Source organism: Lepidochelys olivacea (genome assembly GCF_965140295.1).
Source record: "Lepidochelys olivacea isolate rLepOli2 genome assembly, chromosome: 8".
NCBI classification, from domain to species: domain Eukaryota; kingdom Metazoa; phylum Chordata; order Testudines; family Cheloniidae; genus Lepidochelys; species Lepidochelys olivacea.
The window spans coordinates 54,455,638-54,481,088 of NC_140418.1; the positions used below are offsets into that span (position 1 = coordinate 54,455,638).

The 25,451-nt window shown below is 44.7% G+C and overlaps 1 protein-coding gene across 3 annotated transcripts in view; it reads right to left on the reverse strand.

Annotated features, from left to right (window-relative positions):
- Nucleotides 1-4,682: 4,682 nt before the first annotated feature.
- The window catches only part of RGS8 (regulator of G protein signaling 8), a 31,051-nt gene continuing 10,282 nt past the window's right edge, over nucleotides 4,683-25,451 (reverse strand). For 2 of the 3 annotated variants that reach the window (XM_084637501.1, XM_084637503.1), the window contains 4 exons: nucleotides 22,748-22,849; nucleotides 21,926-21,990; nucleotides 9,832-9,998; nucleotides 4,683-7,527 (listed from right to left, as the gene is read on the reverse strand). In XM_084637501.1, the coding sequence (XP_084493627.1) occupies nucleotides 7,345-7,527; nucleotides 9,832-9,998; nucleotides 21,926-21,990; nucleotides 22,748-22,849 (517 nt within the window). In that variant the 3' untranslated portion in view covers nucleotides 4,683-7,344. The remainder of the gene's footprint in view (nucleotides 7,528-9,831; nucleotides 9,999-21,925; nucleotides 21,991-22,747; nucleotides 22,850-25,451) is intronic. The other variant, XM_084637502.1, reaches the window with a different exon arrangement.

A 25,451-nucleotide genomic window follows, 5' to 3' on the forward strand; every position in this document is an offset into this window, starting at 1 on the left:
CGTTGGCCTGGAGCGGCAAACCACGGCCAGTGGGAGCCGTGATCGGCCGAACCTGCAGACACGGCAGGTAAACAAACCAGCCCGGCCCGCCAGGGGCTTTCCCTGAACAAGTGGCTGCCCTAGTTTGAGAACCACTGCTCTACAGGATGTGAAAGCAGAGCTGATCCTGATCTGCAGTGGTTTAGATTCCGCTTGTGGGCCCAGCAGCGTGAAAGGGTGAAGAGTACTGGGATACATACAGATACAAGAGCAGACCATTGAGTCAATAGCAGCTCCACCACTCTAGCTTAGCAAATTGTACTGTGAATACCAGAGAGGAAAATAAGCTGGGAATTGGACCACAGCCCATCTGGGTCAGTTAACTGGTCAGCTGGGCTTCAAACCCGACAGAAAAGGACTGAAAGTGTGAAGCAGTGACCGGAGACAAGAGCCTAACACCAGAGCCAAGACCTCCACAACACCCTTGGCTTGTGGATTCTCCCAAGAGCCTCAGACAGCCAGTCTCTCCTTACGTGCCTTTCTGCATAAATGGTTCATTTTTTAGTGATTAGAGACTCCGCCTCACAGTTCCCTTCCTTCCCTGCCCCCTTACCCTTCCACATACATGCCCTGGAGCGTCAACTGAGTTTATTACACAGCCTTGAATTAGAGGTACAGCTTTTTAATAAAGCCAAGGGGCGGTGCAGAGCAAAAATAACCCACCATGACTAAGCAAATATAAGAGACATCTGTATATGAACACAACCTTGTGGAAATTGGGACGCTAAAAGGAAGCACAGCAGTAATCCCAACAAAACAGCTATTGACTCCTAATCTAATAGTAGAACCAGAGTAACGACAGCACCAGCCCCCCCCCCCCCACTTTGTCACACCCTGCCAGCAAACGTGGCATGTGAAGCTTTAAAGATGGAGAAAAGGGGACACAAAGTTAGGAACAAGCCAAAAGCTTCAGAATGCCCAACAAATGTGTGTGAGGGGGAAATCATTTCTGACGTAGCAGCAAACAGACCTTGGTTTCAGTTCCATGAGCTTTGACTTGTGTGTCAGAGCAAGTGCTGTATTAAGACATAAGATGACTACAGCAGCTCCAGCACAAGAGGTGAATGGAATGCAGCCAGGATGTGTGAAGCTGACAGGTAAGAGATGACAGGCAATTGGTGTGTAGGGACAGGTGACAGCTACACAGCAGAGTGTGTAGTGACAGTCAGAGGTATGCTGGAATGATATGAAAAGACAGCAGACAGGTATCTGGGGAAAATGAGAGGCATCATGAATAGGTATGTGACAACAGAAGACAAGTCTGTAGGGACGGGTATGTGAGGATAAATGAGAACCATGAAATAATAGGTATGCAGTGATGGCTAAGAGGTTGGTGAGAAGAGGGGAAAGGTATCCATGGACAAGAGGTATGCAGGGACAGCTTTGTGAGGATATTGAACGTGTGTGCAGAGATAAAATGAGAAGCAATAAGTACATAGGGACAGGTATGGGGAATGTGAGGGTAGGTTTATAGGGACAAGTGAGAGGCCTACAGGGAGAGGAGACAGATATGCACTGACAGGTGAGAGGCACTCAGGGACTGGCATGAGGTATGCTTTGATATTGCTCTGTATGCTGTAAACATTTCAGTTTTGTTTCTATATCAATGAACATTCAGTTCAGTTTGATATATGTGCTGTTACGGGTCGTTGGAAGCACAGCAGAACTTTACATTTCCCATTACTCGCCAATCTTACATACGCCGCAAAGAAACGCTAACAGCTCATTTTATATCACTTATGTGTTATCCTAGTCTAATGTTTACAGTCTAAATCACAGTAAAGATCCTCTACTGGAAAACATTAAATTTATATATAAAGCACATACACATTCGCTCCTACATGCACTCACTCACACATATATTCCTTCAATACTCAGGCCTAGTCTATACCTAAAACTTAGGTCAATCTAGCCACATTGGTCAGGGCTTGTGAAAATTTTTGCACCCATAATTAGGGTGACCTACCCCTGTACAGATGCAGTCAAAGGAAGGATTCTTCCATCAGCCTAGCTTCCTGCCTCTCAGAGAGGTGGATTACCTACACTGATGGAAAAACCCATTCTGGTGATGTAGCGCCATAGTGTAGATGCTTCCTACCGTGCACAGCTGCAGTGCCATAGACTAGGCTGTAGTGTAGACATACCCCAAGATGATCAAGACCTGGACCTTCATACTTCCCAGTGTGGAAGGCATGGACTCATCAGTGCACTCATGTTTACATTTAAAGGGACATAGACAGCTTCAAATCTGGTTAAGTGGGGGAAAAGGTTAAAAGCAGTTTCAATGTCTACCCCGGCCTCTGTGTCCCTCTGAAATTTGGTAACTTTAAAATTGCATTTTCCTATTTTTAAAAGTATTTGCTCTTCCCTCTTGTCAGAGATCTTCACAAATTGACAAGCTGTTCAGGGGAAATATGCAAAGTGTTGTCAAATGCAGAGGTAGAAAGAAACAATTTTTTCCTCCCACCCCTTTCGATTATAGCACCCTTCGTTATAACAATACTGGGTCCAGAATTTTCAGAGGGAAGTGTGATAAGTTGTTGATGCCCCTTTAACATAAAATAAGAGTTGAAGTAAAGGCAGGGTATTTATCTTTGAGGATTTATCCTTCTAGACTAGCGTAGTATTTGCAATGGCTGATGCTAAATCACTATTTTCTTCACGAGCTCCTGATTTTAAAGGAGGCGATTACATAACTTTCCTATTTTCATTCAATTCAAGCTGTCATTTGACATAAAAAACAGCAAATTATGCTAATTTCTTGTGTTTAAAAAAAAAGGCTTTAAATCATTAGGTTGTTTTCTATCTGGCCTTACTGCCATGAATAGTAGTGGAGCTCAAGACAGCAATGTTGGTGAGAACCACACTGAGCATGCATCAGGAAGTCCTGCAGATATTTTAGCATGGGGATGGGCACTGATCTGGCCAGCTGCCCAGTCTGTTCCAAAACCTGCAATAGTGTCAAATTTTCCATAGCTTCACCCCAATCATCTTGTCTGGATGAAGCGATAGAAGCAAAGGAGTGGGAGCATACAGCTTACATCAGGTAAAATCACTCAGCCTGGGGAGGTCTTTGTAAATGGACAGTCAACTGTCTCACCCCCTCTAGTTGGTGGGAGAAACCTCCCTTCTCCTCCCCATCCCATATACTTTCCATCCAGCCCTCAGCTGTCTAGCTATACTTGCCCTTCATTCCCAGTCATGCAGAAACTCTCACTTCACTCCTTTTTTTATGCCAACTGGCTGACTCGACCTGTGCAATATTTTCTCACAATACTTCTATAGCAGGCTGAGCTCTCTGCTGAATAGGTTGGCCTCCCAAAGGGCTGGGAAGTACTAGCAGATACTGAGGATACCATCTGCTGAAGTATCCCCGGAGTGTTTAATGTGCTGTGGATGGAGCCTTTTTGGGTGCCTTATAAACAAGAAGTAAAAATGACCAACTTTCTTCTCTTTAAAAAGCACTGACTACGCATCCCCCACTAGCACTTTCACTTACATTCTGGTCTAGATGATACTTAATCCTGCTTCAGTGCAGGGGACTGGACTAGATTTATTAATGTTCCTTCCAGTCCTACATTCTGTTTCAATGATTCTTCACTTGGAAAAAAGGACAGAGTTGTGTATATATGCACCCTTTGCATTCACAGCCACAATATGTGGATTAATATAAAAGATAAGATATACATAGCCCTCCCCTGCCTTCACAATCTCAGCACTTTCAGTGTTGTCACTTATGGTGTCTGTCCCAGACCATAGTGTCATAAAAGACAGCTAAGACCTTTCAACCAGTACCTGAAAGGCACCATATAGGTATGCCTATCCTGTCAGATTGAGGAGTGTGCTCACCAGTTCAAAAGCTGTAGAATCACTGGTTTCATGCACCAGTTCACGTTCATGCAAGGAGTCACCTAGACACTTCTGCATTAAGGAGCAAATTCTGTGCATCCAGCTCCCATTGACTGCAACTTAACACAACAGGAGCTTCCCACATCTAAAGACAGCATAGCCCTAAATGAGGGTGCCACAGTTTGTGTCACAGGGAGAAGAGTTCACCGCAATTCCTCAGTAGCTCTCTCTTGGTGTCTGCCTCCACTTGCACAGAAAACACATTCAGAATGTTCCATGAACCCTGTGGAGTGATGTGAGTAAATTTTTTTCCCCAGCGTCTCTCAGTGATCTCCCCCACCATCCCCCCTTGCACTTTTATCTTACACCTGCAGCACAATGGGGATGTATATGTGGTTTAATTCTGTTTAGTAGGACAAAAATATAGCCCAGGAATAATCAAAGAATAATTTCAGTCTTTGATTCCTTCTAGTGCCTTGCACAAGGTTCCTGAGATAGTTACCTCTGCAATCTTGTTTGCTAGGTTGACAAAATGTATAGACTAAGGGAATTCATGATAGATTCTAGAGCAGTGGTTCTTAACCTTTACTGCAGCCTGCACCCTTTTGGTTCTCAAAATACGTTCTTGCACCCCTTATCAAAATTCATTGAAGTAGGTCAGTTCTTTAAACCTAGATATATTTTTATTTGTATATTACAGTAATCGTTAAAATGTATAATATTAATAAATACATAGGTTTGATAAAATATAGTTGTACTTACGTGCCTGTGACTAATTTGTGTTTTCAGTGATTTACCTTCTAAAAAAAATCTGGCATGTCTCTCACCCCCAGAAAGGGCATCTCGCACCTCCAGGGGGTGCGTGCACCCCAGGTTAAGAACCACTGTTCTAGAGGTACTTTTAAAGAAAATAGATAGAGGGGCTGTACTATAGGGCCTGCCTTTGGGTGCAGATGTAACCCACACACCTCCTGGGTGTGGTGTTGTGTTCCATCTAGTGGCACCTAGTGAGACCACTAGGGATAGAGAGAGATAAAATGAGCCTGCTCTATAGGCTTAGCTAACAGCTTTTAGCTCATGTGGTAGAGGCTCATGCACTAAGCTCCAGAGGCCCCAGCTTTGATCCCACCCGCTGACAACCGGGATCTGTCAGCATTACACAGGCTGAGTTCCACACACCTTGCAAACCTGTGTTCCAGTCCCTGCCATTTATTTTACAATCCAGTTGTAAAGGACATCGGTAAACAATGGTTCTCAGATCATAGGTCTCAATGCCCTTTCTGATGGTCCCTCTAATAGAATGAAAATTGACCCATGAGAGGGTCTCTCTCTTACAAAGTGGTCTGCAAAATGAAAAGTAGAGAATCACTTACAGCACAAACAGTGCTGTCAAATGCTGTAAGGTAATCTTTCCTTAGAAAACACATTTTCCCTATACAGCATATATACTCTGGTGCCTAAGAACTCTGACCTGCTGCACATGACTCTGAAATGAGACAACCATGCTCCCTACCCTCATTGTGATTCCAGAACCACAAATACCCAGTCACCTGGAGCCCAAGTGTCACCACCATGCAAAACTTTGGTTACTGGTCAATGGCAATGGCATATGAGTGAACTCCTGTTCAGTAAAGCTAAGCCCCTCCGCACCTAATCATGCATCAGCTCTCTCTCTCCTCTCCCCTTCCCATTCAGCCCGAGTGTCAATTCCATCCAGTGCTCACATTATAGAGATAGGACTGGGAAGACATTTATTGAATAAAAACAGCAATGCACTAACAAAACCGTTCATCCTAACGAGAGAAACCTCATAATGACTACAGAACAGAGGCTATACATCCAGCAGCTTCCCCGGCACAACATCCCTCCAAACAGAGCTTGAAAGCTGTGTCCTACCTAATGCATGGATGTGCAATACCTTTTGAGACCCATGCAGCTTTTCCCTACTTTGCTGTGTGTAGCTTTAGACTCCAGGCCATCCTGTTTACTCAATTTTGAATCAAATTTTTAATCCAAACTTTTTTGGATAGCAAACCCACAAACCACCCTAAACATAGAAATTGGAGCCTACTGTAAATTTATTTATGCATAACTTGGTGGTTGTGTGACACAGTTGATGTCTGTGCATAATCTTTCCTTAAGCTATGCAACAAAAATATGGAAAATACAACAGCAAATAAGTGTCTTATATACTGCTTCAAAACTGGACTCATCCAGTGCATGACATGTTTCCACTGCCTTGTCTGTTTTCACAGTAGGGACCACGTCTCCATATTTATCTGTACAGCACTGAACACACAGTTAGCAATCAATAAATAAAAGCAATCTATGGACAATAAATACAAATAACTTCAGTATCAATGTTATCAGATGCTGCATGAGGTCAGGACAGAGGCTGTTTTTAAGTGTTGTGTGCTACGTTGCACACAAATCCCTTTACAATTACCTCTCCCAGTCATGCCCAATCATGCAATGCATGAAACGTGTGTTCTCACATAACAGGCAGCTCCTACGTTCCCCTTTCTTGTTAGGGATTAGCATGATGGAACATCACATGTTGCCTCCCAACACTACAAAGCTCTTCTGGGGCAAGAAGTATCTTTTTGTTATGGTTTTGGTATAGAGCCTAGCACAGTGGGGCCCTGCAACGTGCCTGGGGCTCCTATCTGCTCCCACAAAACAAATCAATCAAATAATAATTATAATTTGTACTAGAACCATTTCTAGTAAGGGCTTTTGGTTTGGCCTCCTGGGGAGGAAACTTTGGCTCCTTGACAATGCATGTGAAAATAACATTCAGCTTCCCTCCCCTAAAGAGAAGGACTTTAGGGTTGGGGGGCATCATCAGATAGGGAGGGGGTGCAGCAAGATCATGGCTGACATCACAGTGTGAGCAACAAAAATGGAAGAAAGAGCTGACTCAGTTGATCAATTCTACCCGGGGAGACAGCTCAAGGCCTGTAGCTTTTGGAACCCCATGGTCTCTAGCTTGGAGTTCCAGCTGCCCACGCCCTCACATGATCGACAGCACTGCTTTGGATTGTGCTCAGTTACATGACTGCCCTTAGTGTCCCCTCCAAATATGTGAGATAGGTGAGCGTGGGGAAGAGGTCTGGAGGGATGGAAGTTCATATTGGCATTATTTACGAACTAACCAGTGTAGTAAGTTTTGGGAAACCTGCTTTCTTGATAGATGACCCAGTGCACCACAGAGGACATATTTATGATCCTGAATAGGCCAGAATCTGCTAGGTGCTACCACTAGCCAAACACACGCACAGACTCTACAAAGAGTCCTAGTACTGCGTTTGGGTCACACTCTGAAATGGGCTCCCCCTTTCTCTCTCCCCTTCCTCCTTTACCACCGCTTTTTTTAAACACCAATGAAGTTTCACATTTGGAAATGGTTTTGGCTGCCATGGGAAGCTTATGGTTTCTGAGGGTCCCATCCCTGCTCTAGCTGAGCCTCCTCTGGGTTTGGGTCAGCAGGTCTGTGTAAATTTTGGATCTCAGGAACCTGGGGTAAGAGTCTTTCTCCATGAGGCTGCGCACTTTCCCCTGGGCCTGGTCAAAGCAAGATAGTGAGGGCTCCTGCACATTATTTCTTGTCACCTCTCGTGTCTGGAAGTCTATGTTCACCTAGGGAAAGAGACAACAAGAAGAATTATATAGAGTAACTCTGCTTTATATAGTTAAGAGTGTATGTTTGTCACAGCCACGACTAATAACACAACAACATAACCTTTTGGGGTGGGAGAGGGAGGGATTCATAATAAGTCACTGCACAAATTTTCTAATTTAGGTGGCTTAAGTTAAGCACTTCAATCCATATTAATTTCAATATTAGCTGTGTGTGCTTAGCACCTCTGAAAACCAGACCATTTTTATGTAGGTGCCTAGGTGTGAATTTAGGTGCTTAACTTTAGGCACCTACTGCAAGTCTGAAAATGTTGACTCAGAGTCTTTGTCACCCCAGCTATCCCATCACTCATCAAGACTCCTATGAATTTTTACAAATTTGGCTCTCTATACATTTAGTGTGTAGAATAATGAATTGTTAGCAATTTTAAACTGTTACTAAAATCTTATTAAATAGCTTTAAGTTATTTTTGTTTTACAATAAACTGTTTGAATTTTCTCATAATTTCCCATGACAACTACTTACTAAAAAATATTGTGCCTCGACTTTTCCATTTTAAACCCCCTAAACGCATAATTTTAGCATTTTTGCTGTGACAAATCTATGAATTTTCCCAGATTTTTGCCCTGACAAACAGCCAGGCTTAACTGTGGTTGTCATGAGAAAGATGGCTGCAAAGCAATTCCTGTGTGAGAGAGTTTGCAATTATTAATCTTTTGAATAGGGAGGCTTCTGTGGTACACAAATATAGTGCAGTCAAGAAAGGAAACCTTTATCTGTGCCTCCCCTCAGATGGTTACAGCATTAGTTGGCTGTGCATCATGCTGGTGGGTCATTTAAAATTTTGATACACCAAAGGTCATGAATGTGCGATCTGATTTTAGGAAAGACCAAACCCTTTAGATATCATAGGGATCGACACCTCCTAATCTAACCTAAACCCAAGTGTCTAATCCCAGCTGGAATGCATTCAGTGCCACAGGATGCTGGATCACCTCCCACTCCAGTTGACATAATCAGAAAGACTGCCATTGACTCCTGTGGGAATTCAATTTGGCCCTGTAGTCAGCCAAATCTCAGCTTGGGCTTGAGCCAAAGTACCTTTGAGTCTCTTGCCCCTGGGTCCCCACCAGGAGCCCCGACTCCTGGGCAATCTTATTGTTCCCAGCAGAAGCTCAGCTCACTCCCAGGGTCTTTTCAGCATCCAATTTATAGTCTCCTTGACTCTAGCCCCTGGGTGCACTTCCCAGGACTTATCACAGTTCATGGCCTTTTGCTTATACCAAGATTGTAGTGTCTATCTGCCTCAAATGGGGTGGGGCTTGAAGGAAAATGTTAGCAGCTGCCTAAGGCTCAATTTCCCTTGTTGCTGGAGCTCACTAGCATGCCCTAGAAGCTTCCTTGTTCCTGGAAAAACTCCCCCCTTGGCCAGGATCACCCTTTTAAGCCCCACTTCTACAGGCGTAGCATGTTCTGCTGGTGCACCTAATTGACAGTCCCTGATTGCAGGAATGCTCGTTAGCCTTTCCACCAGGGGGATGGGCATGTGCCCCATCAGAGGCCCCAGATTACCAATATTAGCAAGTCACAAGTTGTGGGTAAAGTCTGAGGTTTTCCCCGCTGGAAGCCCTCTTGGAAATCGGGTACACATTCACTAGAGGAATCTGTAAGCAGGCCCTCTCTGAATAAGCAATATGACATCACAATGCAGGATATAACATCATAAACTGTGACTATGTTAAAGGAGAATTCACAAGTCCAAACTCTAAATTGTGGCTACACTTTCTATTCAGCACAGTGTGCTATTGCTCGTAACTTTCAGCAATTATAACAATGCTGAATAATACAGATTCAGAGGGGTGTAGGGCCTAGATTGCCACATACTCCCTAACTCTTGGAGATTCAACAGGTTAGAGCAGTTGCTGGGAGTGTTGTTGAAGGCAGTTTTGGGGACCTATAAGGCAATAATTTTGATACTTGTGAAAGAATGAAGGAGTGATGTCTCTATCTGTTGATTTGCAGAGGTTCCCCACTGGACGCTTTGGGATGCAGGCTGCAGTAACTCAAATATCCAGACACACTGGCCAACAGTAGCCAGTGAAATCATTGATCGGCTCATTACCTCTGCAGTGGTCCCCTGAAGAGTACAAAATCCCAGCACTGGGGATATGAGTCACTGGTAATGGAGAGAGATGTGGCAAACATGATGTACCCAACCCTCCTTTCCTTCCCCTTGCCAAGTGAGTTTCCCTGCAATACCTGTCTCTCAGATTAATCCCACCAGAGTGTGTATGCCTACCAACCTCTCGAGGAGCTTGCACATCAATGAATTCTTCAAAGATCCTGTGGGCTTTGGATGCCAGTTTGGTTGTCGACCGGGTCTTTTTGAACTCCTCACAGGCCAGCCAGAACTCCAGATTCTCCTCGCTGAACTCTGTCTTCAGGAAGGCGCGGAATGTAGCCACCCCATCTACAAGGGGGAAACATTGGATTTATGGAAAAAGGGAAGCAACTTCAGACCAGGTAAGACCTCTTTACTGTATATCCCACTATTCACTATTCCCAACAAATACAATCCCTATTTGTTTCAAAATCTCTGCCATTGGCACAAAGAGACTTAACTGTTGATCATGTGTTTTTTCTACAGCAAGCTCAATTACTGTCCTCCACAGGTTACACAGTTACATGAGGTTCCCATGTGGTTAAAGGAACCCCCTCCTGTGCTGTTTTTTAATCAGTATTTTGCTAGGAATGTAGGCAGAATTTCAAAGGGATTTCAGTGGGATTTGAGAGCCTAACTCCTATAGGGTACTTTGAAATTCCTAGGCTCAAGTTATACATTCTGCTTGCCATACAATTGTTAATGCCTCACTTTGTAAAATACAGTTGTCACTCGGTAAAAAGTTTATAAAATATATCATTTGTGAACTTGTCTCCTTTTACATCTAGGCTTTTCATTACTTTGATTTATTACCTTGACACGTTTTTAACTCTTATTTGTACATAGGAAGTATCTTAGAATTTCTAACCATAACAACTACAATAAAAAGAAAAAGGAAGGAACACTGAGGGGTTACCACCTCTCTCTAGCTAGGTGGTCAAAGTGCTCTTATCTCTTTTAGTGTTTAGCAATTGTGAGACTTAGATAACGTTTCTGGCTAGCTCAGGTTACAAGTTATGATTATGAAAATTTGGCTAGGAAATTGGAGCGTTCTGATTTCTGTGCCTAGGTATATTTATAAAAAGGGGCACATGTAGACACAGCCACTGCATTTATTTTCTCTGCATGTGGGATCCAACCAATTCGGGTCTGGAACAAGCAGAATTGAAATCAATGAGCGTTCCACTCACTTATGGCAGAGCTGAATTTTACCCTTTCAGAACTTTCCTGTAAGGTAGGGCCATATAAGAATTTTTATGACAGGAATCCTTCTTGACCAACATTACCACATTCCAAGTTTGTGTCTAAAAACATTTGTGGGATGGGACAGGGAATGCAGTCAGTGAGGGGAAAGAAGTGGTCTTGGGGAAACTGACGGAATGTCCCTCCTACTCTCCCTGCCCTGAGTTTGGGAGCTAAGCTCCCCTAGAGCTCCCCTTCCTCCTGCCTCTTCCTGGGCTGATGAAATAAGAACTTCTCAGGCACAATAATCTAAAGTGGGAGCAGCAGGAGGGGCTGGTGCTTGGCTGGGGATATGATGGGGTTCTAATCCTTCCTGCACCAGTACCAGACGGGAGCTTCCTTTCTGACTCTTTTCTTTCCCAGAAAGATCAATCCCCTGCCCTTCCTCCCCACTTCCAATGGGCAGAGATGAAAAGTGACAGTCTGCTGCCTCCAGCTCCCCCCTCCCCCCCCCCATGGCAGGGGAAAAAGAGAAACCCTGCTCCTGGCCTCCCCTCCCCTAGCCAGAATCCAGGAGACACTGGGGTTGCCATCTCTGAGATGCAGAACCCCACCCCCACATCAGCCCGTAAGGGAGCCCTCCTGCTGCCCCCTATCCAGAAGCCCCTGCCTCAACCACTCCACTCCTGGCAAGACTCGGGTCTCAGGTGTTTTTGTGACAACTTGCATTTGGCACGGGCAGAAGACAGGCTATTGGGCTAGATGGACCAATGGTCTGACCCAATATGGCCGTTCTTATGTTCTGTCCCCCTTCCTAGACCCCAGTGTTGGGAGGAGCCACTGCGGTTTCAGCAGCTTGAAGACGTGGCACACACCCAGATGGCAGCCGCTCTCCCAGCCATGTGGCATGCATCGTAGTTACAAAATCACTGTGTGGACATGCATGTGCACAGCTTTCAGGGAAGGTTGGTCCCAAGTGGGGGAAAAAACCCCACACGTTAAATCTTTTCACTGGCAAGGCAGTACAAAAACTGTCCAGGCTGGTTAAAAACCAGCCAGCTGACAACCATTGCCGCCACTGGGACACAGAATGGTTCCGTCAGCTCCCTCTCCCCTCTTGAATGTCTCATCTAAGTGCCTTACGCCTTCCAGTAACCTCGCATGCATTCCCCACAAGCAACTGAGAATGGTTTTATGGGAGCTGGGGTGAAAGTGCCTCTTCCTGCTTGCTTTTAAATAGCTAATGTGAGATTATGGACAGAAAGGGGACACAGGGATGAGATGCTCAGCTACAGCTGTATCACATCAACTCTTTGGAGTATCATTTTTTAGTCTTCTTACTGCCTAAAGAGAGGGGGAAATGTGGTCTCAGCAAGGTGCTGTGCCAGCTGCAAAACAAGGGCTTTTGTTGTGCTCACAGCAGTGCTGCTGAAACTGAATGTTGTGATTTGGATACAATGGACTCTACAGCTCCAGGTGCCTGAGGGAGACATTAGCCCCTCTCCAAGCCAACTGTGCAGGGACATGCCAGAGATATGGCCGGGGCAGGAGGTGTATCAGGAACGCACTGCACTCAGGCTGTTGTGAGCTGCTCGATGGCTTCATAACATGATGTTGTAGGCATCTTGAGATAGAGATGCTGCTGAGGCTGCTCTAGCTTACACCAATGCTTGCTCCACTCCCCGGCTGACCCCAAAATGCTGGAGGCAAGAAGGTGGCACACAACGTGTGCCCTCTTCAAAATCTAGTACCCAGTGTCTTTCCTGGGGAGGTAGGGTCTCAGTGGGAAGGTGAAAACTCAGGAACAGATTAGGGAATCTATTCGGCAGTATGGGATAGCAGAGAGTTTGGAGGAAACAGACGTTTGAAGGGAAAAAAACAGCAGATCCTGGTGCCATAAGGCTCTTTGTATGTAGCTGGTTCCTGTAATGTTTGCCCTTAAACATTCCATAGTTGGTTAGTGGATACCTTGCTGAAGCTTTTTACAACGACGATAAAGAGCTTTGCAATATGCTTCTAGACACCCTGCCCCTCTTTTCTGGTCTTGATTCTCTCTCTGCTTTTTGACATCCTTAGCATTGACACAGGGGTCACTCTCCAAAAACAGAAGCCTTGCCAGGGGACGTGATGAACAGAGCATAATGTCTGGTAAAAGGAAAGGCTTTCTCATGATTGATGCAGCATGAAAGACCTTTGCTTCAACCCTGCTCCAGAGAGCTGCCTGGGGCAGCAGCTGGAACCAGAGGGTCTCTGCACAGTTCTCTCCTCTTGCTCTGACTTTAGTCAGTGGCGTTTCATTTCTAAATAAATATAGAAAGAGGTTGGATATGAGTAGTGGACATTTTTCTCTTCCTGTTTGTACTCTGTCTCCTTCCCTTCTATTTCCTCTCCCCCCATTTTCTCTCCTCTCCATAAACTTCCTCGCCCTCCCTCTCCTGCAGGTCTCTTGCTAACCCCCTTTTTTCATTCTGTCCCTGTTATTTTCTCCCACCCTCTTCACTTTCCTTCTTTTCACCCTCTCTCCCCGTCTTTCCTTCTGCTCTCCTCCCCGCACTCCCTCTCTCTTCTGTCTATTCCTTCTTCTCTCTTTGTTGCCATCCTCTCTGTTTCTCATGGCCTTATGCAGGAGAGACTTCAAACCAAGGGGCCCCCTTGCTGTATGAAGTCCCACTGCTAACTTGCACTCACTCATAAGAGCTGATCCCCCTCCTGACTTCCCACAGGCTTCTGCCTCCCCCATGCATGAGCTCTCTGTATGTGGAGAAAGCCCTTCTTTTTAGATCAGTCAGCTAGGATCATTCTGAGTTGTTTGGGAGGCTGGAGGTGATGGAGGAGGGATCATCAGAGGACTTTCTTGGGAGGGACTTCAAAACCTAGGGCAGCCCTGCTCCATCTCCCTTTTTCCTTCCGCTTCTGGCTGATTTCCACCACTTACATTCTCTCACTGTGTGGCCGATATAAGGTATGCCTCTGTCACTCTCCCCATGGGTACTCAGAGTTGTGAGGCACCTCACCACCACCTGCCCTTAGCGTGAAGCCGTGTTGTCTGATAACTCAGCTCTTTGGCCAGAGGCTGTTGGTTTCATAGACAAGCACCAACTTCTAGGTCTCTAGCATCCCCCTCTGCAGTATCTAGCTCCTGTCATTGGGCGCACTCAGAAACCGCCAGGTGAGCTGTCCCTAACGGGACAGAGTACACACAGCTTGGCTGGAACCACTCAGGATCAAATTCTTTAGGACAGCTCAGCCCTGTGACACATACCTTTATTTACAAAGATTTAGATGAAGATCAAGTGAGCAAGGATAATAAAAAAAGGCTTACGTATAAAACATGCTTCTTAGAGTCTAAGCTTAACTCGAACTGGCTAAAATCCTTGTCTAAGCAATTTCTCACCTAAGGCCTCCCAGCATCACTAGCCCAATATGGCCAGGATCCAAATTTTATGGATACAAGAAGTGCGGTCCTTTTAGCTCCTCAGTGAAGGATAAGAAAGGCATCCTTTCCCCCTCCTCTTTTAGGCCAGCCAATCTTTGAAGTGCACTCCCATACAAGCCTCTTCTCCCCTGTTGCTAGTTTGTGTTCCCCCTGTTTGTTTCATATCTCCACCATCAACGTGTCTTTCCTGTTGATTTCACATGCGAATATGGTTTCCATTGTTTTGGCTTAATTTACATGTGACAGAGAGATGTACATATTCTCTCCTGTCTGGAAAAAAAACTATTTGTCAACTCGTCCTGGTTACATAATTTAACACCTACTTTAGTAGGTACACGTAACTCCTTGCACAGTGACCATACATACATCTCTTAATGCTTATGATGACCACTATGATATAAGCTTTCACTGGATACCTCACACAACAGTCTTTATCGATAAAAACCATGGCAGCAATTTTGTTCCATGTAGTGAGTGTGTCAGACATGATAGGAGTTGCTGAACACTGAACCCTTTGCCAGTTGGCATTGAGGGGTTGTGAGGGCACAGCCTGTGAGAGTGAACAACAGATTACTGTGCACTGTAAGACAGCTTCCACACTGTAATGCTGCCCTGCAGCTTAGGGTAGGAAGGGAAGAAGGGAATTGGAGAAGAGCACTGGAACTAACAGAAGTGCCAGGGTGGATTTAGGTCTATAGAATGTTGTTTCCTGAGTCGGACCTTGGCCTCCATGCTGAGTTTAAGACCTGCACACTCATGAAGAGAATCATGGAAGCGTTACTTACCAAAGGAGGTCAATATCTTTGTTTCAAAGCACTTCTCACCCAAATGAGGGGACTCTGGCAGCACAGTATCCCCAGGACTATGTCAGGTTCAGTACTGACTTGAACAGAAAACCATCATCTACTGAGTCACCTACTGAAGTATCAATTAAAGAAGCACGGAAGCTAGGAAGTGTGATATATAAACTACATATCAAAGATAAAGTGAAGAAAAAAGAACAGCACTGGGAGTCTTCAGATGGCACAGCACAGTGCATCCTTAGAATATACAGACCACCATCTCCAAGGACATGGCACTTTAAGAAGGTATAGGTGTACTTATTTAGGGGCATGATCCTTTAAAATAGTTCTAGTATACTTATTCAGGCATCTGACTCCAAAAAGCTTTGGGTGTAGGGATTACCTGAAACCAAATGGGGAAGCGATTACTGTTGGAGCAGACCTAATGAAGACACTGCAAAGAATTCCTCTAATGGGGGAGAGCATCAAAGCCCATAAGAGGACCAGATCTGGAAGGAATTTGCAAGTCTGTGAGAGCAAAGCAGGGCTGTCCTTAGGCATAACCAGCATATGCGGCTGCGTAGGGCACCCGGAAATTTGGAGCACCACTGTGACCATAGGTACCGACTTCTCATCTTGCCAGGGGGTACTCGACACCACCCTTCTGCTCCAGGCCCCACCCCCACCCCATCTTGTCCCCTGAGTGTGCCCCGTCCCCACTCCCCCCCATCCCTCCCGGAGCTTGAACGCCATAAATCAGCTGTTCGCGGCACTCAGGAAGCACTGGGAGGGAGGGGGAGGAGTTGGTAAGCAGGGGGCCGCTGGCACGCAAGAGGCATGGCAGGGGGAAGGAGGGGAGCTTGGTGCTGGTGGGTGCTCTGCACCCACTAAATTTTCTCCGTGGGAGCTCCAGCCCCGGAGCACCCACACACGGAGTCCGCACCTATGACGGGGACAGCAGGTAAGAGCGGGTCGATTCCCCCACATCCAGCATGCGCTGCAGCCTCCTTCCTAGGCAGAAGGCAGGGGCTGGATTCATAGAGCCAAATGCACCAGCATTGGGGCACCAGTTGCACTGAGATGGGGCAGTATAGGGGCACCAGTATTCACAGAGCCAAATGCGCTAGCGTAGGGGCACCAGTTGTGCCAGCATAGGGGCACCAGTTTAATAATACTGTGTAGGGCCCCATAAATCCTACGAATGACCCAGGAGCAGAGCAGCGAAAGGCTAGTCCATTCTCCTTTCACTCTTACCCTGTGAACACAAGCCAGGTCCCAAAGTCATTACTTGGGTTTTACTCACGTCTCATTCGGCCATGATTCCCATTGACTTCAGTGGGAGTTTAGCCTCAGCCTCACTAAGGACTTCAGTTTATGTCCCTGTGTACCTGCTCCACCTTCATGCTGATCCCTAGAGCTGTAAGGCGCACCGCGGATCTTGGGGAGGGATTGTGCTAAGTATACTTATTTCCCAGACAATTATCTTTTTCCGAGATCCTCCTGGGGTGCTAAGGCTCCCCCTGTGCTCCCAACACAGGGATGTGCCTAAAAGTATAATCTAACCTATGAAACTATAATCTAGCCCTATATGCTTTAAGTAATTATCATATTTGGCACTTATGTCACTGATTTACAGTGCTGTACAAACATTAATGCATCCCCACAGTTCATCTGTGAACTAGATAAGTATTATTACTGTCCTTGTGTAGATGGGGGCAGTAAAGCAGGCACGTTCATAAATTTTCCCAAGGTCAGTAACAGAGCTGTAGTTAGAACTCAAAGAGTTCCTCACAACCAACGTTGTGTTCATTCCCTTAGAACGTGGAGAGTAGATTGACTAGAGCAATAAGGGTTGAAAGGAAGGAGCTCTGCAGGCTAGTGAATGATGAGTGGCAACTAAGGAAGGCCTCAACATCTTGAGATGATCCAAGACTAAAGGCTTAAATCATTCAGGCAGACAGCCTAATCGCCAGGAGTCTAGCCAATGCTGGAACGCGAAGATTAATGATTATTTATGTAATGTTTGTATTTCATGCCATAGATGTGATTGGCACTTAACCTAGGAAACAAAGGCATAGGTTGAGATTTTTAAAGATATTCAGGTGTTTCTGCACTTAGCACTGCAATGCCTATGTTTCATTTTTCAAAAGGAATTTAGACACTTAGGGGTCTAAATACTGCCCTGTTGACGCTGAATGAGGTGAGGGTACAGGAACATTTCTTATCCTAGTAATTGCTTTGATGAATTTTAGACTCATGTCAGTAGCACAAAGCAGGTACAGTGCTGTCCTAGCTCAAAAAGAGCCAGAAGGAGATGGGAATCTATGGGAAGAAGGGCAAAGAGTGATCAAGAAAAGGCAGAAAAAGGATAATATGTCAGAAGAGCACAGAGATCACACAGTACGGAGGAGGGAAAAATAACTGTCACAAAACTAAAAAGGAAACATACATGAAGGTTTTTCCATGTCTCTTTGTTGAAAACAGATTGAGGGTTTAAGGACAGTTTGTCCTGGTGGATATTGGACAAATGACAAGCCACGTGTCCAGCCCCGTGAGAGATGCAGAACAAGATGCGCCATTGCTTGCATCTCCGCTGGCATACTGTCAAAAGGAATCTCCATCTGGCTGGCCAGACCATGTCTCCTGGGCATGAGATACAGAGAGAGGCTACTCTTCTGTCACTTACTGAACACACACTCTCCAGGCCAGACCAAGCTCCCGTCTCATGGGAGTCATCATTAACCTTAATGGCATGAACTGGGAAAAAAATGTCCAAAAACAGCACATTAAAGTCACTTCCTGGTAAATGTACTAAAAGCACGTCGCATTGACTACAGAATCCCCTTCCTATGCTACCGAACTTCCCTGAGGTTTTCTCCTCACTACTTGCTTTTAGAAAATGAAAATTTGACATTATTGTGCACTATGCAGAGCTCTCTGTCCTGTCCCTGGCAAACAAGGAGTTAATAGCAACTCAGGTGCTCCAGGGCAGAGCCATAGGAGCAGTTGCTCCTGGCTTGAGAAGGTAGAGACTGCCTGGGAGAAGGTTGTTCCCTGGGCCAGTGCAGCCCCAAGCCAAGGGAATATTTGTGTATTATGTTTTGAGGTTTTTCTGTGATGGGAAGAGAGAGCACTTGCTGCAAAAGGGGAGCTGGCTGGCTAATCCTGTGCTTCTGAACTGCTCTGCATCTCCAGCAGGTAGATACGCCGCATTAAGTTGTTTACCTGAAAGTATCAACAGAATTAAGACTTCAGCCACTCTTAACCGGTTGGCAGCAGTTCCTTTAAAACAGTGTTAGAATGATGGAGGTGGAGTCATGTGCTAAATCCCCAGACTAATGCTAAAGACAGATGCCTGCTGCAGAGCTGTGTATGATTAGAAGCACATGAGTTGTGCTGCCTCCCTTGTTCCTGATCACGTTCCAGTGTCAATGCTGATGTCTTTTTATATGATCTGCAGATTAGACAGTTGGAATCATTCCATTTCCTTTATCCAGTAGGGCATTGCCCATCCTGGGAGACCCTAGAGACATGGAACTAATTCACTGGTGACCTATGACCCCTTTGTAACAGCATAGCTGGCCTAAAAGGGCTTCCGAGCAGCCAGAAGCTCTCTTCCCTGCCAGGAATACCCCTGGTGCAGTTGAACTCCCCAACAAGCACAGAGGTGACCCCACTGGTTCTACAGCCCCATGACCCCACAAGAGCCCCCGGTGCAGGAATACAGGGCAGGTGGGGGTATGGCTCAGTGTTTCAATGCTGTGGCTTTTCCTAAGATGCTGCAAGTCCCATAGGGGCCATGGCGGCCAGGACAGAAGGTAAGGGCTGCCCTAACCTGCACTGGAGGGCTGCATGGCAGCAACCCCAGGATAGGAAAAGCACAAGCCAACTTCCCCTCAGTCCCTCAGCTAGCCTCCATGCTGGTGCAAAGATGAATCACGTCCAGAATGAGAACGCTGCATATTATTTAAGAAAATAACATGATCCCTGGTCAAGATTGCGATCAGAGAGCCCCCAAAGAGAGGGGTTCTGAGTAGAGATTGTTGGGGAGGGGTAGGAGAGAGCGAGCGCAATGGATCTCCTTAAGTTCTGGTATCATTCTGGAACCAGATTTTATTGGAAACATAGCACCTTTTAACTAAGGTCCTAGACTCCACTCAAGAGACCCTCTCCTGAAAGTATTATGTAGAGATTAAATGTTACTATAAAGTTCACTAAAGCAATTCAAGCAGCAGCCTCTCATACTTCAGTTGCTATTTTACAAAGGTAAATGAGCTGATATTACGCATAGAGACTGCATGATGCTCTGTTAGAGGCCTTTTTGGAATGTCTCCACCTGCAGCCTCTTTGTAGTCTCATTGTATGTGGCAACAAGAGGTTCAGAAGTTCCAAAAAAGAATACTGACTCTCTAGGTACAGTGTCGACCTCCTTACCTTGGCAATACTCATTGAATTGTTATGAGGGTCTCAAGATTGTATCATTTTAGTAACATTTAATTCCTCCCTTTGATCTGAAAAATACCTCTCTGCTTCCTTCCAGTATATCCCTGGAGGGACAGCTTGGAGTTGGCTCCCCTCTGTCATTCAATTCCTGAGCACTGTCTATGCCATAACACGCCATTACATCAAGGAATTGTTTGGTCTGAAGAGGCCCAAAACCTCATTCCAGGTTTAACTTTGACTGTGGCAGGTGAAAATTGTGAGTCAACAACGTTATTCCAAGTGAATTAGCAAACCATAACTAATTCTTAACCCCTCTGAAATTTACCCAGGAGTTTCCATTCCAGAACAGACCAGTGGTCTATCTAGTGAAGCAATGATCTATGCCAGATGCTTCAGAGATAATGTGATACCTGCATAACACTATAAAGCAAAGAGAAAATTTATTTCTGAGCCCAGCTGGTGATCATATGCCCCAGAGCATGAGCTGATATTACGCTAGCAAACACTGTTCACACGGGCAGTCATAAGGAAATTTGATATAGTTCTCTCCTTTTTTGCCACTAGCTGTAGGCGCTTAGCTGAAAATGTTCACTAGGGACAGTCACACAGAAATGCTAGAGTAGACACAAGACTTCTTTATCTCTCTGACCTTAAGACAATGTTTGTTCATGCGTGCTACTTAATGCGGGGGGGGGAATGCAGATAACTCATGCTTTGTTCTGCTTCCACAATGAATCTTAGGCAGTTCCATTGCCTTTTAATGTAATGTAGTTATGAAAATGAAAATACCTACTATGGTTACCACAAGATAATCCCTTTCACTCAAAGGTCTGTGGGCCAAGCACTGCTCTTGTTTACATTGGTGTAATTCTAGAGTAACGCAGTTGACGTCAATGGAGTTACTTCAAATTTGTATCAGTTTAACTGAGAGCAGGTTTTGACCCTCACATTTGCAATTCCAGAGGCTTCTGGTACAAAACAGAATGTAGAGTATTCCATGGTAAGGGGGGTTATTAAATTACTGATATTTCACTGTTCACTGGGTAACTCTACAGGGCCATTATTAGAAACTCCGCTTTTGTCATCACACACCATATAGTTACCACAATGACTTCCTATTCTAGATATGGGAGAAAGCTGGTGTCTCAGCAAGCCCTGTGCGGTAGCTGCTAAAAATGCTGACATTTTTATGGTACCCACTGTATGATGTTCTAAGGCTGGAGCCACATCAACCAGCTAAAAGGGAAACTATTTCTATAATTTCATCACATATAATCTTATCTACTTAGCTTTTGTAACAGAAGCATACTCTTGTATACTACATGCCTTACCTTTCTTAATGTCCTAACTTATGCTCAGGGGTAACATAGGACTATGACAATATTAGAGCTGGGCAAAAAAAAAATTGGATATTGACAAAAGTTTTCCATGATATTTTGGGTTTTGACCAAAAAAGAGGTTTTAAAAAGTTGAATATTTTCCCCTAGCTGCAAAAATGATATGCTCAGTGAATTATTGTTGGTGAAATAATACAGCATCTTTTCATCCATGGATCTCAAAGCAGTTTACAGTCATCAATTAATTCCCAACCAAAAACACTGGGGTTTCAATGGGGTTCAGGGGGAAAAAAAAAAGGTCAGTCTAAACACTTAAGGAGTCCAGCCCGTTCCCTCCTGAAAATATAAGCCTTCACCACACACTCTCACCCCTCTTAGTTTACACTGCTCACACAATCTCAGTTTGCCCCCTTGTTTCATGCTGTAATGGAAAAATGCTATTGGATATACACCGCTAATTTGTTAAAGGTGTAGAAAAGATTGTGAAAGGAGGCAGTCCCAGGTTCCGTTCCACGATATCAGAATTCCATAGCTTCCCAGCAGGATGCGTTGGTGGAGCAGAATAATATTTTTATAAACAGAATTGGAATGATTGATCAGTTTAGTGGTATGAAGTGTGATGATTACATCGTTCAGTATGGTTTGTGTTTGTAGAACATTCACACTTGTATGTTTAACTATAGGTTATACCATGTAACAACTAAAATATGTCATTTTTGTAATGAGCAAAGCTATATGCTGGAATGTTCAAAGTCACATAGGGGAATTGAATGCCCACTGGATTTCCCATTAACATTAATGGGAACTGGGCAGCCAGATCCCCCAGGCGAGTTTGAAAATTTCAGCCACAGTGTATGTTAGTGTTATAGTACACACTCCCTCCCAGCATGTTCTTGTGATATTGCCCTGATTCCTTAATTATGGATGGTTAAGATAGACAGACAGTTATGCAGAGATCCACTGAGGGTCCTTGTGCCATCTAATACGATTCTTCACATTTGAACTACAGTAAATATTTGTGAAAGAGGATGGAGGTAGAATGTAGCTTCTACTCACATTTATGGGACAAGAGACTGTCAAACGAATCTGCCCATCTTGTGGCTTCTTCTGTTGATAATCTTCTAAAAGAAAGGAAATGACAATCACAAATAGTCTATTACAGATAGCCTTCTGGTGCAACTTGCCCAGGAAGGGCTGGACAAGACACCAGATGTTTTAGACCAGGACTTTGTATCAACCAAAGTAGAGGCAATCACTGAGGAATTAATCCCAAGTTTTACACAAGTCCTAGTACATGCTGATACAGGACTCTTTGGAGGTGTGGAGGTCTAGTTGTTTTAGCTAAACCTTAACGCAAGCTGGATGCATTCAATAAAGCTGTTTGTTCTTGACTTTAATCATGAAACTTAGCAGATCAGTTAAATGCCTCCAGTGTTGTAGAGCATAATAGGGCTATGGATTGAAGATGCTGATCACCTGTTATGCAGAGGTGACTGCTCATATTTAGACTAGTAATAACAATGGGCCAAATTCTGTCCTCAGATAAATGCACACAACTCCCATTTGTATCAGGGGGGTGGTATGCATGTTCTATCTGAGAATTTGCTCCAATTTATCCATGATGCAAGTATTTTCTAACAGAGCTGGTGCTGTTTCAAATTCCGTGGGTTTCTGTCTTCCTTTTGGGAAAAGCAGATCTCCAAAGATTTGGGGATTTTTCATTGCTTGCTCTCAAAAGATTAAATTAATTATTTTTCAGGAATGTTCAGTGCTAAAACCAATTCCAGTTGCAGGGATTGGGGTTCAAAGCTTACAAAGTACAATGAAAGGAAGGAAATACAAATAGAAAGGGAAGGAGAATGGTGCATCTGTACTCACTTCAAAGCCCGGTTGGGCTTATCTGGAAGAATGGCTGTGAAATCATTACATGAGTCTGATTTGTGAGACAGGCAGCCCAGGCGAGTTCTCATCCCTCTGTTCCTGTAATCAGTACGGGATAGGGGTGCAGGCAGGGGAGAACCAGAGACGGTGACAATTACAAGACTAGCCAGAGTTGTACAATGCAAGATCTCAGTGACTTTTTATCTAATGAGGCCCCCAAGCAAGGGTTCTGAGGGTTTAGCCAAACATCTTCAATGAAGGCTGAGAGATAGCTAGGATGGTTTTTTGTTTGGGCAGATAGGACTAAAACAGTGGTTCTCAAACTTTTGTACTGGTGACCCCTTTCACATAGCAAGCCTCTGAGTGCAACTCCCCTTATAAATTAAAAACACTTTTAAATATATTTAACACCATTATAAATGCTGGAGGCAAAGAGGGGTCCGGGGTGGAGGCTGACAGCTCACAACCCCCCGCCATGTAATAACCCTGTAACCCCCTGAGGGGTCCCATCCCCCAGTTTGGGAACCCCTGGACTAAAATATCAGAACAGAGTCTCCAGTAATTAAAGCCCTTGCTTTGTAGCTCACAAGTCAGTAAGTCAGAATGGTGAATCAGTGTGAAAGGCCACAGGCTTGGAATGGTTTCTTGTGGCGCTCTTCTCTGGATGATAGAAGGGGGAACTAGGCAGCTGTGCCAGAAATCAGTCACCACTTTTCACCAGTGCAAGGATGGTACAAATACTATGAGCACTTGCAGTTAGGGGGGCATAAAGGATTAGAGGGAGCAGGTGGGCGCTGCAAATGACCCTCTAATACAGAATCATAAAGGCCTGGCAGGATTCTGGATGGGATCTGTAAATTCAGAGTGACAAGGACTAGTGGACTAGAGATAAATTTCATCCACTATAGATTTATCTGTGCAAGGATTTACTCTATCATTTGCTCTCTAAAACATGTTCCACAGATTTCACCCTTTCCCACCTCGTAACCATTCCCACCCCTCCAGTGGGGTGGGAGACACGTGCACAACACCCAATTATTACATAACAATCTCACTGGGAAAACTTGGGTGGAGAGGCATCAAACAGGAAGGTGAGAGCAATTGCCACTGTACAGGAACAGTCCTATTTTGGCACTGTCCCCTCTCAAACAAATAAATATTGGTTAATAGTTTTACAACATGGTTTGAAAGAGCAAGAAATGCATAATCCATTACTCCTCTCTCCAACCCGAAAAGCATCTCGGCTAATGGATTCTCCCAACACTAAATGAGAGCACCTTCTCCTGCGGATGAGAATTGGAGAATTCAATAATTCAGCCCACACTCTTCCGATACTGGACCCAACCCTGACCTGGAAAGACCCTCTTCTTTTAACTCTTCTGCAAAACAGATTGATAAAGCTTTCCATGACTGCAGAGGGAAGCATAACATTCTTCCATTCCATATATAATATTTTTTCCGAACACATTGGTGCTAGTCCCTGAGCCAGTTTGCATTGTGCCCACTTTTTTTCCTTCTTTATCACTCTCAGATAGTTCCTATTATGCATGTTTTAATATAATTTTAGAGCAAATTAAATATTAATTGAATGCAATGATTGTCTCCCTGGCACAATATGGACAGCTTGTAGCATTAACTATGGCAAAATATTGAGATCCTTAGTTACAGGCATTGGTGGACGACATCAAAACATGGACATGTGACCAAAGATCTCAGGACAAAATTCCACAAGGACTCTAAACGTTGATGCAGAAACATTCCCTGTAAAATGCTATCTCTCAACTATGCTGAGGACTCCGATGCTGTTGCGTCTAATCTATGAGCTTTTTAATGCTTTTTCCACCAGTCACCCCCAACCTTCATCCTTCCTGCAATGCCTGTTCCAGCAGACTCTGTGAAAGGCTCATGAATTGCTCAGCAGAGGTGCGACACACATTACCGCAATGCTGGTTAAATTTCTCTGATGTCTGAGATCAAGGGACTGCAGCAGGGAATAACAGTACAAGAAAGACAGAGATGCTGCTGCACAAGGAGGATCTCATTTTTGACGGAATATTGAGCCTAAGGTTTTGACTTCCAAGGAAGGACGCGGAAGGGGAAGAAGGAAATGGAATCTATGGGAAATGGAGAAGCAAGGGAAGGTCAGGAGGGGAAGAGGTACATTGGAATGAGCTTAAAGGCTTATCAGACAAGGGAGAGGGTTACAGGGTGGGAAGGGGTGAAGAATGGATCCTTTCTTTTCAGTTACCTCCATGGAATCAGTAAGGCATCCATGCAGGCATCCAGTTACAGTTAACCCTTTAATTGGCCGGCTTGTAGGGCGGCCAGTGCTGTTTGCAGGAGATAAGACTGCGGGGAGGAGGGATTTACTGTTTCATGTCCTGTCCCTTAAAATCAAAGAATCCTCTGTAAAAGGAGGGACAGCTGTTCTCAACCCATTTAATTCTCTTGCCTCCTAGAAGGGAATGCTGGATTTTCAGTGAAAACCATTCAGAGTTGAAGGTTGGTCATAGCAGGAAATTTAATCCTCTCCTTTAATCCCCAGAACCAAGGTTCTAGTCCAGCTTCAGGTCTAAGTGAAATGAGTTTGGTGGTGTCAGCTCACCGCTGAATGGCAGGAGTTGACATAACAGTACATTTCATTCAACACAATTGGCAGTCTTTGCTCAATGGGCTCAGCTCAGGACTGAGCTGGCTAAGA